Genomic DNA, 14,234 nt, shown 5'->3' on the forward strand with positions numbered 1-14,234 from the left:
TAAGAAAATTAAAGCAAATAATAGTTCTTAATCGGGACTTTTCTGTATACGTTTTTATAAATATTTTCGAATAAATATTATTTCACGTTAAAAAAAAAAAAAAAAAAAAAAAAAAAAAAAAAAAAAAATTACAGAAAATACAAGAACATCGATGTAATTCTCCCATATTATAATATGTGATAATAAAATGTGACTATTAACGACGCAAAATTTTGTACGACTTATCGAGAAAAACATTGAAAAAAAATATACACACGCATACATATGTATCCGCGCACACATCATACAACATACCATCCATATGTACACATAACAGTTATAATACTTTCTTATCAAGTATTATAACGAAAATATGTTTATATGAAAAATGTGTCGTGTATACCGCGTGTACGTTGAAAAAAAAAATTTGATGAAAAACAAGACCGTTTCCATTTTCCATAGGCGTAGGATTCGGTGGAGGACGATCTCCCCAAACGAATTCGAACTAATCCGAATGAATGAAAAATGAAGGAAGAAAAAGGATGTAGAGATGCCGCTTGTCAACGACAAGAAGATAGAAACAGATGGAAAGAAATAGAAAGATACGTATACATGTGTATATATATATATATATATATATATATGTATAAAGCGTCCACGCCTAATTTGTTTCCAAGCTTATCATCACGAACAAAAGATATTAAACTCTGATATCCCATTTTCTTTTCGTAGAACGTTTCTTCCATCCACAGATTTCAAATTTCAAATAAAATGTCGAGTAGAAAGAACGAATTATGGGATGGGGATCGACTCTAACGTAAATATATTATAATTATTTCGAATAGTTTCGAAAAGATTATTCAAGTGTTCGAAGAAATATGTAAAATATATCCCTAGGAAATACGTTTATCGAGTCAAAACCGGCGTCGTAACCCGGCAAGCAAGGGAAAGCAAGCAAGCAACCAAAGAACAAGACAAGACGCTCGGGATTTGTGAAGGGCATCCAGCCACTGAAAAAGCTATGCTTTTTTTTTTTTTCTCTCCACGTCCTTTTTTTTCCTCTTCGTCCTCCTTTCTTTTCTTGCTCCTTACCGCGAGTAAACGTCTTTACGAATTTGATCGAACAACGATGAAGATGTAACGAAGAAAATTTGTAATAATGTCTACGATACTAACGTTCGATATAGTTGTTGTTGAATAATATGACTTACCGTTAGGACGACCAAATTATCCCGAGGAAATATCGAAGAAGAAATACGGGATTCTTTCTTTCTCGCAGTGTGTTACTGGCAACGTCACTTCACTCGTTTCTCTACGCCGGTCACTGCGCCTGTGTGTCGTTGTATCTTGCGACTCGAAACCTGTCCTTACTTCGGACAGTTATGGTGCTGCCATCTTCCGATACATTTTTCAAACGTTCCCAATCTACTCCACGCAAACGCGCTGTGATTGGTCAGATTTTAATTTACCATGGGGAAAAATAATATCTCAAGTTCGATTTAAATACACGTATTTGTATAAACTAAGTATTTTATTTTACATTTATTTCTATAATTATTGTTAACTCTCGATTAAATATAAATATATATATATATATATGTATTGTGTGGTTATATGGTTAAGGTTTTATGTATATCTGTGTTTTTTTATTTGTGGATTAAATGATTTATTTATCACATTCGTTACACCATGAAAGGTAAATCCATATTTTTCTTACCGTTACCAATATATAAAAAACCGTAATGAGGTGTATTTAATTTGTGATAAAATGTCATTCCAGGCCAGTATAAATTGTAAAGGATTATTAAATTGGATCCCATAAGAAGTTGCAGATTCCAGCATCCTAAGTAAGATATAAATTTTTCTTATACATATATTTTATTAATTAAAAAAGTTATCAAAATATTTTCTACGATGCAGCAAAAAAATTTGAGGTTATCTATTTTTTTAAATTATTATTAACTTCTCGAATATACGATTTTTGTATATACCCTGAGGAATATCCAGATCGACGGTGTCAAGAAAATCGATAGCATAATCGTAATCAGGTCTTGTTAACAAATTAGTATTCCATTTTTGTTGAGGAGGACGTGCATGTTGATAGGATTTAAGATTAAGTGCATCTACTTCGTTTAATCCCTCGAATGCTAAATTTTCAATAATATCTCCGTTTGGACATTTGAACCAACCACCACGAGGAATAATTATTGCTTCTTCCGTTATTGTCTCAACTATGGTTGCCAAACGATCTTCCTCTTTTAATTCTTTCGGTATTGGTCCCTGAACAGAAAAATATATTTAATATTAGAACGATGTTTCAGATAAATATGATTTAATGCAATCTAAAATGATGTAATTATTCTACGTTGTAATATTGCTTAGGATCTTCATTTGATGGAAATGGTGGATTAGAATCGTAAACGTTTGTCACTATTGATGGTTCTCCTTCGAATTTGTTAATTGCAAGGGGTGTTAAAAATTTAGCATATTTTTCTGGCTTTGGTAGTAATAACCAATTTAATCCATCCATACTGTTTAAAAAAATCAAACAATTATTCATATTATTTTTATTGTATCGTTTAATGTATTTATTTTTATATATTGACTTTTTGGAGAAAAGATATTTTTATAACCTGTAATAATATATTTTTCCATTCATACAATCTTTTTTGTATCCATAAGCTATGTGATAATCATTTTGTATGGCATTTATTTTACCCCAATAATAACACTTTCGAAATTGATTTTCTTTTTGCAATATCAAGAGGGAATTTTTTAATAGCTGAGAATTTTCCGTGCTCACGCATATTCCCGCGTAACCTAAAGTATCGATAGTATCCAACAATTTTGAATATTCCATTTATTTTTTCTTAATTTTTCTTAACAAATTGTTTTAAATATAAAAACAATATTCCCTCGTTAAAATCTTTTAATCATAAAAAAATTTAATTGGATTTTTATAAGTATTGTACAATAGTATGACTTATGGGACTTGAGAGAAAATATGTTAAGTATATTAAATCTTTCATTTAGGATGAGATTATTTAAACAAATAATTGATAATCGATTCGTGAAACTAGCAACGTTGCATCTTTTATGATTTAATTTTGTGAATTAAGTACAGCGCCATTTTATCTATAAACAAAAATATCCTTTCCTGTGGGAAGAAATAATAGATGTTTTTTCTGTTAATTAATACATCTAATTTGTATTAAATATCATACAAAAAAAATAATAATTTTTTCAACAATCTAATTTTGATGGAATTTTTATACATATACATAATCATTTACGTATTAATTTTCCTAAAAAAAGAAAGGAAATAGGATATCAGTACTATCAGATCATGGAAAAATATATAGGCACATATAGTAATGTTTTATTTTATTAAATTCACAGACAATTCGTTAAATTAATATACATTTTCCTTTAATTATAGGCAGTTGCATATTTAACGATCTAATAGAGAATAATTTTTGTACAAACACTTCCTTTGTGTATTTATCAAAAACATTAATGACTCTTATTAACTAAATTTAATATTATTTTTCGCATATATCGATATCAAAAATGTCTACAATAGTAATAATTTGTACTTACGGTAAACAATAAAATAGAGAGAGTTATATCGCGTTTATTAATATGAGAAATAATTCTTATACGTAATCAGAATTTTGTTAAAGACCAGAGAATCTTGATCTTAATAATATTTAAAAAGAATTGATTTAAAAAACTATACTCTTTGCATTAAGAATATAATTAAAAACTTTCATTAATGTTTAAACTAAAGTATTTAAAAAAGATATATTAAATAGCTGTAACTATAAAATATATAATACAAGTAATATCTGTTTATTCAATTCTATTCTAATGTCATTAAAATGATAAGTAATCAAGCACTATTAATCCGACTTTTTAGTATCTGTCCAATAAGATGAAGCGTTTTGAATGTTTTGTTTGGGTAAAGTCGTTGTCTTATTAAATAAAATGTAATCGCTTTCAAGAAAATAAGAATAATAACGAGGACCAAAAGATCTACCCAATAAATAGTATGTTCCATCTCTAAAATGACAATGAATGTATAAATAAAAGATATTTTAAATATGATTAGAGAAAATATTGAAAATTTGTTAAAAATATAATTCTTACTCATTAGTCGGAGTAATTCTATAGGTGAATGTATGGGACAAAAATCTTCCTCTGGTGGACAATACAGTTTTCCTCTGTTAAATCCATACATTGATATTACCAGACCTTCTAATCCGTATCTTAAATAACTAGAATACATCACTATTATACGATAAATAGACAGTGGCTCAGGATCTCCCATGCCTTGGATAGAAATTAACATTAAAGAAGCTGCTATTGCTGGTCCAATAAACATACCATTCTGAAATATATAACATAGATTATAATTAAATTGTAAATATATATATAAAAGAAATTAATTTGATAACAATACGCAACATACCACCACATTTAACGTGCAGGCAATAGATAGACCTATACTTTCAGCAATAAAAGCACAAACGAGACAAATTAAGAAAAATCTGCTTATCCTACTAAACTCTAGGGGTTGTCCAGTGAAATTATAAACCATCAAGACGTAAATCAATGTATTAAAAAACTGTAAAATTAAATGCTATAAGTATGTATGCTTTTTCTTTTTTTTTTTTTAAATATACAAATTATAATAATATTTATATCAACCTGGGCAGGAATAGAAGATAGAGTGAGAGCAAAATAATAGGAGCTCAGATTGTACCATCTGTTAAAGTGTTCTCTTTTGACCAGATGGATCTCGGAGGGATCTGAAATAGTTGTAATTATAATTTTTCTTCTTTGACTTTATATATGTGTAAGTAGATTCTTACATACAACGTAACAATATCGGAAACATTGGTATATAAAGAAAGATAATCAAACAGATAAAGCAGAAACCAAAGTTAAAGAGAGTTTTTGAGGCATCATTCCCAAAGTTTAGAAAAATAAGACCGTTTATGAAACCTAAAAAAATGTGTAAAGATATCTTGAGGTATTCGTATTTCTGAAAAATAAAAAAGATGACAATATAAGATAGTGATATATGAGAAAAATCTTATATGAAAAGGTCACGAGGTAGACTTTTTCTCTTTATTATTTCTTACTTTGTCTCTATATAATTGTAACATCATCCTCTTAAATAATGTGATGAATTGTATGTACCATGATATTCTAAAATTTTTTCTTTCTAGTTCGAATTTTGTGATAGTTTCTTTTACAGGTAAAATTGGAAAATTTCTTTCAACGTAAGTGATCATTTCATCAACTTTTTCTTGTCCGTATTCTCCTGTAGAAATTTCGATAACTGTAAAGGAAATTACAAAAATAAGATAAAATATGAGAAATGAAATGTAATCATAAATAGAAATTTCTTTTGAAATACTTACTGAAATCAGCCGGATTATAATGAATCGGACATTCAATATTAATTTGTTGAAAAAATGATACTATATTATTAGATGGACCTCTATAAACGCATTGTCCATTTGCCATAACGTATACGTTATCAAACTTAGAAAAAATAGATGCACTTGGCGTGTGAATCGAACAGATTATAGTTCTTGTTAAGTGTTTTGTTAATTTTTGGAGAAGTAAGATGGTTTGTATCGAAGATATTTCGTCTAACCCTCTGTGAAAGAATAAACGTATATTTTTAAATAGTCCTTTTAGAAAGATGAAAAAAGAAATTTTGTGTTAACTTACGTAGTAGGTTCATCAAGAAATAGTATAGATGGATTGTTCACCATTTCTAAAGCAATAGATAGTCTTTTCTTTTCTCCGCCTGAAAGTGTATCTGAAATTGTATCCCTTGCATTGGTCAGCCTTAATATATTTATGATTTCTTTGATCTGAAAAAATTTGTAATAAGTTTTATATGTTTTATGCTCTTTTAATTCGTTAATTAATTGAAATAATAAGAGATTAATTAAAATTAATAAAATATAGAATAGTATAAATGCGTGTACATAATTGTATTGGTTTCAAAAAGGCTAGAAAAAAAAAATAAAAAATAAATCCAAATCTACTTACTATTGCCGATTTCTCTTTTTTCGTCAGTTTAGAACCAATTTTCAAATCGATTGCGAAATGCATAGACTCAGTAACCGTAAGTTTCGGTTGAATTAAATCATTTTGCATTATATAACAAGAACTTTTTTTAAATTCTTTTAAGTCTCTTGGTATTCCATTAATGTTTATTGAACCGGTTGCTTCTTGACATCTGAAACATATTCAGAAAAAGAAATATAACAGAGATAAACAAACATACAAATATTAAAATAATAAATAAAATTAAATAAAAAAAAAATCCAAATTTCTTTCTTGATTATCATTTATATTTCTGTAGATAGTTGTTATTTTATTAATAATTAGCTCGAATTGAATAAATAGATCAAAGTAGTGCAATTATAATCAATGTTTATGTAAAAATGATGTGCATATAATATATCTAATGTTATTAGACTTTGGACTTTACAGTCTCTTCCAAGTTGTAATTTATTTCAAAATTTCATTCCGTCGTAATGTTAAAGGTTTAAAGGTCTCTGACCTTTCATTCTCCCTTTCCTCTTTTCCCATGCCAATCCCATAATTATCTATTTGAAATTTTAATTATCTTCAATATGATAAGTTCAATAACACCTTTTATTCTTCCTTCTTAAACTACTACGCTAGGCAAATTCATTGTATTTTTAGATTTAATATTATTTAATTTTATATTTTAATACTTACTTATATCCAGCAAGAATGTTTAACAAAGTTGATTTTCCTGCTCCGGAGGCACCCAAAATAGCCGTCAATTCACCGGATTTAAATTGACCGCTTATTCCTCGTAAAATTACTTTTGAACCTTGGATAGGAGGAAAAGATAAGAATACTATAAACGGATGAAAAATATCTTTTTCTTCTTCTTTTTTTTTTCTTTTTTTTTTTTTTTTTACTTATGAGTAGAGATAAACACACGTTGAAATATTCAAAATAAACGCGTAACATTTCAATGTGTGCAATTATGCAATGAGAATTGTAAATATTGCCACACATATTCCACAAAGTATTTATTATATAAACGGTATTAAACATTTTAATTTTTTCTTTTTTTTTTTTTTTTGAAATATCATACTACGTTCAATTAAATCGTGAAAATCATAAGCTTTTTCTCGAAATAACTATATGTTTTTGGGAAAGTATATAAAAAGCATTTTATTATGCACTAAAATTATTTATTTTTTATGCGTTCTTAAGAAGCGAGTAGTTAAAATATAAAATTGAAATTTTTGATCCCAAGTATAAGAATAATATTCTTCGATATTTTTTCAAAATACTTGTATACGTTACACGATTCTAAATCCGAAAAAAATAAATATGTGCTTTTATGGCCTTTCAAATGAAGATTATGTGTAGTCTTTAGAAAGAGTTTCTCTATTGATTTAATGATTTCAATAAGGTGTCCTTCGAAAACTATGAAAACAAACATAAAATAAAAGCGTACAGTGAGTGTTTGTACATATTTGTTCGTTTTATTTTTTTCTTTCCTTTGAAAACTGATTTTCTATTAATCGTGCTGCTTTATCGACTTTTAATATACCACGTTGAAAGGTTGAAAGGTCGTAAGAATTGACAAAATTTATTTTGTCTATCACAATTTCCGGTCATCAATAAGCTTTCAATAACATTTTCCAAGTGTCATTGATTTATATCTTCGCATAATTTATAATAAGTTAAATACGAGGAAACATTTGTTAATCATATAGTTATATATAGATAAGTATTTATAAATATATCTAATTATTATATTTATTAATGTTATTATAATTCGAATGAGATAAATTATAAAGCAATAATAATTTTTTATTTGTCGTTATTGCCTCTATCAACAAATTATTGACCTTAACACACATATTCATTTTCCAACTCGCTGACGTTAACTGTAAACGGAAAGCAATTTAAATTTTTTTATTCCGCATTTTTTTTTCATTCATCATTTATGTGTTTCATAAAAGTGCACATTCATTCAAATATTTCGCGTAATGCGCAAAACGTTTGACGTACAATGTAAAAAGATTCTATTTTTCCTTCTTTTTTTTTTTTTAAGCATTTACAAACCTTACACTAGCTACTAGTTATATCAATTTGGTTTTAGAATTGTAATTTTTGTTTGGTAATTAACATTAGAAATTGTAACATTTAAAACGAAAGATTAAACCGATCGAAAGTTTCACACAAACCGATACTTAAGAAATTAATCTTAAATATTGTTAATTATATTTAAAGAAAAATGCACGTTAAATTTAAATTATTAATATAACAATTAATAAGATTTAGATGATTAATTATTAAATCGAAAATAAGAAAACAATCGTTTCTAATGGTTCAATAAATTTTCAAAGAGATGAGATAAATTAATAGAAAATTTTCTAGCGGAAGTATCTCGACTACTTTTATGACGTTTCTTGTGAACCTATTATTAGAATTGTTCGAGATTTAAATGATTCGAACGTATTCACCTTTCAGCAAAGAAGAATTATCGATGAAAGTTTTAACATTCACTGTCATACTTTTTTTGTTCATTACTTTCACGCGATGATAGATAAAAAATATAAAGTTCATATGTCAATTTTATCAAATTAAAGTTATAATACGAAGTCGTTATTATTTAATTAAAATGCTAAAAATGTTTGAAAATTGTCCATTTCAATTTGTATTAATCTTTGAAATAATAATTAAAAAATATGCTTACTATATATACGTTAATGGGATTTTATATTATTCCAAGTAAAAACATCATAAATATTATTTGTATGACTACACACACACACACACACACACATACACATAAATGCCAAACGAAATTAATTTTTATCTATTTATTTTAATTCCAAACGTTTCATGAAAATGAAAATTAAAATTAATTGGCAATGAATGGACGTAAGAGATTATATAATCGATACTAAAGTAGGGAGTAATTAAATATTAAGATTCTGAATAAAAAAAGAGAAAGATATACATGCTGTGGGTGAATAGAAAGTGAACGTCATTGTTCTATTATAATCATATCCGGAATGATAATAATCATAACAGAATGTATCTCCCGGAAATCTACTGTTGCTATGTTTTTACGTCCCTACAAAAATTTAATATGGTATTTTTACGTACAATACTTTTTTCACATTTGAAAAAATCTCTTTTATTTTGTAGAGTTTTCTATTTCCTTAAAACTAACTAATATTAATCATGTAAATGAATAAATTATTCATGTATATGTACATATGCAACTACATAATTTTGATAAATTAAAATGACTGTTAGTGACAAGAGTGATTTCGTTTTTATCATCCGATTATAAAAGATACTGCGTAGTAGCTTATGGTAATTTTCTTGTTTTTATTTCTTAATTATCCTGGTATTTCTATATATATATATACAGTATCTTCATCTATTTGTTAGAGTTGCAATCTTTTTTTTCAATCCATCGCTTCGTTATTTTGTATAAAATAAAAATATTCATGAACTAACATTGAGAAACATCGAAATTTTCATTGCCAAAAATTAAGAAGAAGAAGAAAAGGAAACGGAGAAGAACAAAACGAGATAGACATTAATAACTTTTTTTATTTTAAATATTATACCGTCCGATGACCTAACGTTAATTTCACGCGGAACAGCTATTAAATGAATGTCGCGATATCATGCGTTTAAAGCTGGACAAAAGAAATATGAGTCGAAAGAATCTTAAAAAAAAAATTACAGCCATTAAAGTATTAATTGCCAATTATATGATAAATACATATTGACATTAGCATGTTTATATATATAATTAAAAGAATCATTAAATGACGCATATTTGCAAATTGCAATGATTCAGGTTGCATTATGTTTAGTAACACAAGACCTTTGCTTGTAAAATGATAAGACGAGTTTTTTTTCTTTGTTTTCCTTAGAATTTCTGATTCATAATTAAACTTTTAAATGAGTAAACACATCTATGCAGATAAATAAAAAATTAAAAGGAAAAAAAGGAATAGAGTATATCTATTTAATATCTCTAAAAAAACGCGGGAATACAAGAATTTCATAAATAATGATTGAGAACTAATCTGAAATTAAAAGAAAAACTTTTTTTTTCCCTTATAAAGGAATATATTTATTTATTGTTTGCTTACCTTTTCCTTCAAATGGCACGCTGTACGTTAAATCGTGAAAATCAATGTCCAAAGGTGTTAATTTTGTAAGATGTCCAAAAGTAGTGAAAGTTTCGTCATCAAACGGGTTATTTTTCGTAGGTTCGTTTCTTTCACCAATTTTATCCATTATTTTGATATTTGAATAAATTATAAACTTGTCTCTGATTTATCTTTTGAAAAATTCAAAAACTTCTCGACATTTGATTCATTCTTGATTATTCGAATCGTCTTATGTTAATTTCTAAAAATAAAGAAGTAATCAGGTCAAATATATTACAAAAAATAAAAATTATCAGTTTTTTAATTATAATTGAGATAATAAATAGAAATACGGATCTGAAATATTTCGTTATTTTTATTTATCAATTAATGATCAATTTATAGAGCAAAATTTTATATTATATAATTATTAAAATTATTGTTTCATTTTAAGATTATAACGTAAAGAAGGTGGTATTACTAATTGTTAAATAAACTATTCATTCTTTTTTATAACAACATCTGAGAATGTAGTTTATCGAATTTAATATCATTAAGAGTTGTTAGCTTTTTTCCTAATAATGAACAAAATTATAATCTTGTGAGGATTTATATTTAATGAGAAAAAATTAATTTCTTTATAAGATAATAATGCTATAGACACATACACACAGGAATCATCTTTTGGTTATATTATATATCAAATATTATGAACTTATTAACATAATGATTAATTGGACAAAAAATATAAAGTATTATCTGAGGACATCACATAATCTCATATAATTATTATAAAAAGTTAAGTGAGAATGTTTTGTAGGATTGTTCATATTGTAAAAGACAATTAATAATAATAGGCATATACGTGCAGTAATTAACATATAAGCAATAGAATGTATTTAAACGTCCGATGCAATGTTAGTAATAGATGATAAAAAATTAAGATAAATAGTTTCATTTAAATAAACTATTATGTAAATAAATAGGGAAAAATCATGATATAATATTAAAGAAATCATGAATCGTATGTGACTCTTTAATATGATTGTTATTAAATAATATAATTATATGTAATTTTGTTAGATGCATTCATTAAATTATTTTTTCTCAGTTGCATTCTAACATATTAAATTAACGATTTGAATTAATACTTTATCCTTATATTCGTATATAAACGTGTATCATCGTTGTATCTAAAACCAGACATTTTTATTAGTTATTTTAATGTCAGACATATTATATGATATACATTGTAATTTACATTCGTTACGAGAAAATTCAAAAGAAACTGATTCAAAGAACTTTTTTCAATTTAATGTTATGTAATAATAAACATTGTATAACAAAGTTGCAAAATAAGTTTTTCCTTGGAAATTTGTTATAATTATAGAGGATTTGTTATTTTAAGTTTATTATCTTTTTTTTACCTCGACTGTTATTATTGAAATTGAAAAAAAAAAAGAATAAAAAGATTTATATAAAAAATGTTATATGAAATTTACTCCGAAGGCTAGAAGCATCATTAAGGCATTGAAATGTTTGTAATCATGTCAGACAAAAGATAGATGTTTTTAAACGATGCACTGCTAACGTTTGTGAATCCTTATCACTTATTTTAGCTATATTGTTGCCATCCATTAAACACTATCAAACGAGATAAACGGATTAATCTAGTTAAACAAAAACTTTTGTTATTAATGGATCGAATTATGTATATGTATGTGTATAAAATTAATTAATTTTGCATGTAATTTTTAGAAAATATTATTAATGAATTAAACTATAGATTTCAACAATTCTAGTTCAATTACTTAAAAAATGTTCGTGTATTACGCTCACGTTTTTTATTCTAATTGAATGGTATAACAAAAAAAGAAAAGAAATACTAAATATGTAAATACAAATTTTCGTAATAATGTTTAAGTAGGTCACCGTTTGTATATTTGGTTATGTTCTTTCATACAAAAAAAACCGGTTAGCACTGCTAGATAAGTCTAGTAAACTGAAGTATTTATTGTTTTATATATATATTTTATTGCTTCTGCAATGAATTGAATCGTGCATTAATTATTTTTTTTAGATTTTTTTATTCAGTAAAATGTCAAGGTAAATTCTTGTAATAGATCGCAAGTAAATTTTTTTTATTTCGTTTCTTTTTAATTCCCCCTCCTCCCCCTTCCATTGTAGCAAATTGCAAGTTATTATATTTGTTGATGTTATTAATTGTAAAAATTGTCCATTTTGCTTTTTTTACTTGGAAAATATTACGAAACAGTAGATTAGATTGAAACGACGTGATTATTTATAATTTGTTTTTTTTACACTATCGTAATTTATATCTATGAAGTCTCTCGATATTCAAACAGGAATAATTATTTTAAATTTTTTTGTAACACTTCTATACAGGTTTTTAAACGTCTAAATAAGATAACAAATATAAAAAAATAAATAAAACAAAAAATTGTATGGTTTGGTGTGTCGATAAGATAATCTCCAGTTGCACATGATAAAATAAATATTTAGTATATTTTTAACATGTATTTCTTTTACAAAATAAATATGGTTTTTTTCTTTTTTTTATTATTGCAACCCAATTTGATTAATACGTATAAAATGTCTGTTATGTAATTTCGTCGTATTATTTGATTGATTAAGGTTATCTAGGTTTTTTTGTTTTATTTCCTAAGAAGATTTATTTGCAATATAAAAAAAGAGTGAAAGAGAAATATAGAGAAAGGTACGATCATGTTTCCAATTTCTATTTCATATTCAATGTGCTGAATAAAAAATAAGATATACATGATGTAATTGTTATTAAAAGACAAAATAGAATAATCTCCGCTTGTGTATATGAAATTAATTTATGTTAATAATAAGTGTGAATAATCGTATTATAAATCTTTAAGTTACGTTTAAAATAAGAAAAAAGAAACAAATTTATATAATATATATAAAAAGAATGAAAATGACGCAAATTTGAGATGCAAATAAAAAAAAAAAAAAGTATCGGAAAAATTTCTATTGGAATAATAAAATATTGTTAAAAAATCGAAATAAAGACGAATCATGTTATACGTATAAATCATTGGTAAAATTACTATAAAATAATAATAGAAAAAAAAATATATATATATATATATATATACATTGAAATAAAGTAAAAATAATGAACACCTTCGTAGAAAAAGCAAGTGAACTTACGAATGAACGAACGAACGAACGAACGACCGAACGATCAAGCGAAGATGATCAATAAAAAGTATAAAAGAGTAAAAGTAGTAGTTTAAAAAAGGGAGAAAGAGAAAGATAGATACTAAGAGAGATGCACAAGAGATAAATACTAACAGAGGAATAATCAACCAGTTGAAGAAGTAAGAATAATAAACTAATTGGGTATTAGATTATCACAAATGCACTTTTAAAAGTTGTTCGATTGTAACTATAGTCACTATTTTTATAATTTCATTAAATACGTAAGTCACTGTTACCAACAACTTAAATAATTTGTTAACACTGAAAATGAGAGTGAATGGATAAAGAAGAAAGAGAGAAAGAGAGAGAGAGAGAGAGAGAGAGAGAGAGAGAGAGAGAGAGAGAGAGAGAGAGAGAGGTATACAGACACAGAGAAAGAATGGTTTAGATAAAAGATACATACAGTACGAACAGTGGCGGCAAACTGGTTCTAAAACACGACTAATACCACTTAACTTACTTATGTTATACTCGTATCAGACTTTGAGGGAGTTCCTTTATATTACGTCTAGTAGTGACGACGCGACGCTACTTTGTAGGATGCCAACACGCATGCTCCGTATTTTAAATTAACAAAATTAAATGCACCTACTGTTTACTCTATTTTATATCTTTTCATCTTTTCTTATAAATGCCATTTTGTTTTCTTCCTTATTTTTTTATTTTGTATTTTTATCTTTCTTGTTATATTAAAAATTGTCTTCTTCCTTTATTTCATCCTTGACATTCACAATTGACATCATGATAAATTATCATACATAATTTATAATTTTTTGACTTGATTATTTGTGGCGCAATTTTTAG

General features: G+C 26.1%; 3 protein-coding genes and 1 long non-coding RNA gene across 8 annotated transcripts in view; 1 reads left to right on the top strand and 3 right to left on the bottom strand.

Moving 5' to 3' along the window:
• The window catches only part of LOC106790271 (putative protein TPRXL), a 77,387-nt gene extending 76,053 nt beyond the window's left edge, over positions 1–1,334 (bottom strand). The window contains exon 1 of the mRNA XM_014755168.1: positions 1,191–1,334. The gene's annotated coding sequence lies outside the window, so the exon portion shown is untranslated. The remainder of the gene's footprint in view (positions 1–1,190) is intronic.
• A 256-nt stretch (positions 1,335–1,590) lies between these two features.
• LOC106785161 overlaps positions 1,591–14,234 on the top strand; it is a 73,191-nt gene continuing 60,547 nt past the window's right edge. For all 3 annotated transcript variants that reach the window (XR_001381505.1, XR_001381500.1, XR_001381498.1), the window contains exons 1-2: positions 1,591–1,675; positions 1,760–1,826. This is a non-coding gene — a long non-coding RNA (uncharacterized LOC106785161). The remainder of the gene's footprint in view (positions 1,676–1,759; positions 1,827–14,234) is intronic.
• LOC106785014 (radial spoke head protein 9 homolog) lies at positions 1,631–2,839 on the bottom strand. The gene is made up of 4 exons (XM_014745153.1): positions 2,613–2,839; positions 2,345–2,510; positions 1,971–2,259; positions 1,631–1,822 (listed from the first exon to the last, which is right to left on the bottom strand). Exons 1-4 carry the CDS (start codon positions 2,837–2,839, stop codon positions 1,662–1,664), a joined length of 843 nt encoding a protein of 280 aa, XP_014600639.1. The 3' UTR covers positions 1,631–1,661.
• Positions 3,352–13,976, bottom strand: LOC106784795 (ATP-binding cassette sub-family G member 1-like). Of its 3 annotated transcripts, none has more exons than XM_014744900.1 (12): positions 13,891–13,976; positions 10,179–10,440; positions 6,751–6,868; positions 6,052–6,241; positions 5,725–5,870; positions 5,409–5,650; positions 5,127–5,326; positions 4,858–5,026; positions 4,690–4,790; positions 4,451–4,606; positions 4,129–4,369; positions 3,352–4,041 (listed from the first exon to the last, which is right to left on the bottom strand). In XM_014744900.1, the coding sequence occupies exons 2-12, from the start codon at positions 10,324–10,326 to the stop codon at positions 3,872–3,874; spliced, it is 1,881 nt and encodes a 626-aa protein (XP_014600386.1). In that variant the 5' UTR covers positions 10,327–10,440; positions 13,891–13,976; the 3' UTR covers positions 3,352–3,871. The 3 variants fall into 3 exon arrangements, with proteins under 3 accessions (XP_014600386.1, XP_014600224.1, XP_014600303.1); XM_014744738.1 differs by having other exon boundaries at positions 13,834–13,941; XM_014744817.1 differs by lacking the exon at positions 13,891–13,976 and adding an exon at positions 13,524–13,764.

The sequence above is a fragment of the Polistes canadensis genome, unplaced genomic scaffold, assembly GCF_001313835.1.
Source record: "Polistes canadensis isolate GaletaPanama2010 unplaced genomic scaffold, ASM131383v1 scaffold_0, whole genome shotgun sequence".
In the NCBI taxonomy this organism is placed as follows: Eukaryota; Metazoa; Arthropoda; class Insecta; order Hymenoptera; family Vespidae; genus Polistes; species Polistes canadensis.

What these genes read in the sequence shown, in the direction of transcription:
- LOC106785014 (XM_014745153.1), bottom strand. Translation starts at nt 2,839, where the DNA reads ATGGAATATTCAAAATTGTTGGATACTATCGATACTTTAGGTTACGCG. An exon ending in GGAAAAATATATTATTACAG is followed by an intron (nt 2,511 to 2,612) that starts GTTATAAAAATA and finishes TTTTTTAAACAG; the next exon opens with TATGGATGGATTAAATTGGT. An exon ending in CGATCTGGATATTCCTCAGG is followed by an intron (nt 1,823 to 1,970) that starts GTATATACAAAA and finishes TATCTTACTTAG; the next exon opens with GATGCTGGAATCTGCAACTT.
- LOC106784795 (XM_014744900.1), bottom strand. Translation starts at nt 10,326, where the DNA reads ATGGATAAAATTGGTGAAAGAAACGAACCTACGAAAAATAACCCGTTT. An exon ending in TTTCTTGATGAACCTACTAC is followed by an intron (nt 5,651 to 5,724) that starts GTAAGTTAACAC and finishes ATTCTTTCACAG; the next exon opens with AGGGTTAGACGAAATATCTT. An exon ending in AGAATTACTCCGACTAATGA is followed by an intron (nt 4,042 to 4,128) that starts GTAAGAATTATA and finishes TTGTCATTTTAG; the next exon opens with AGATGGAACATACTATTTAT.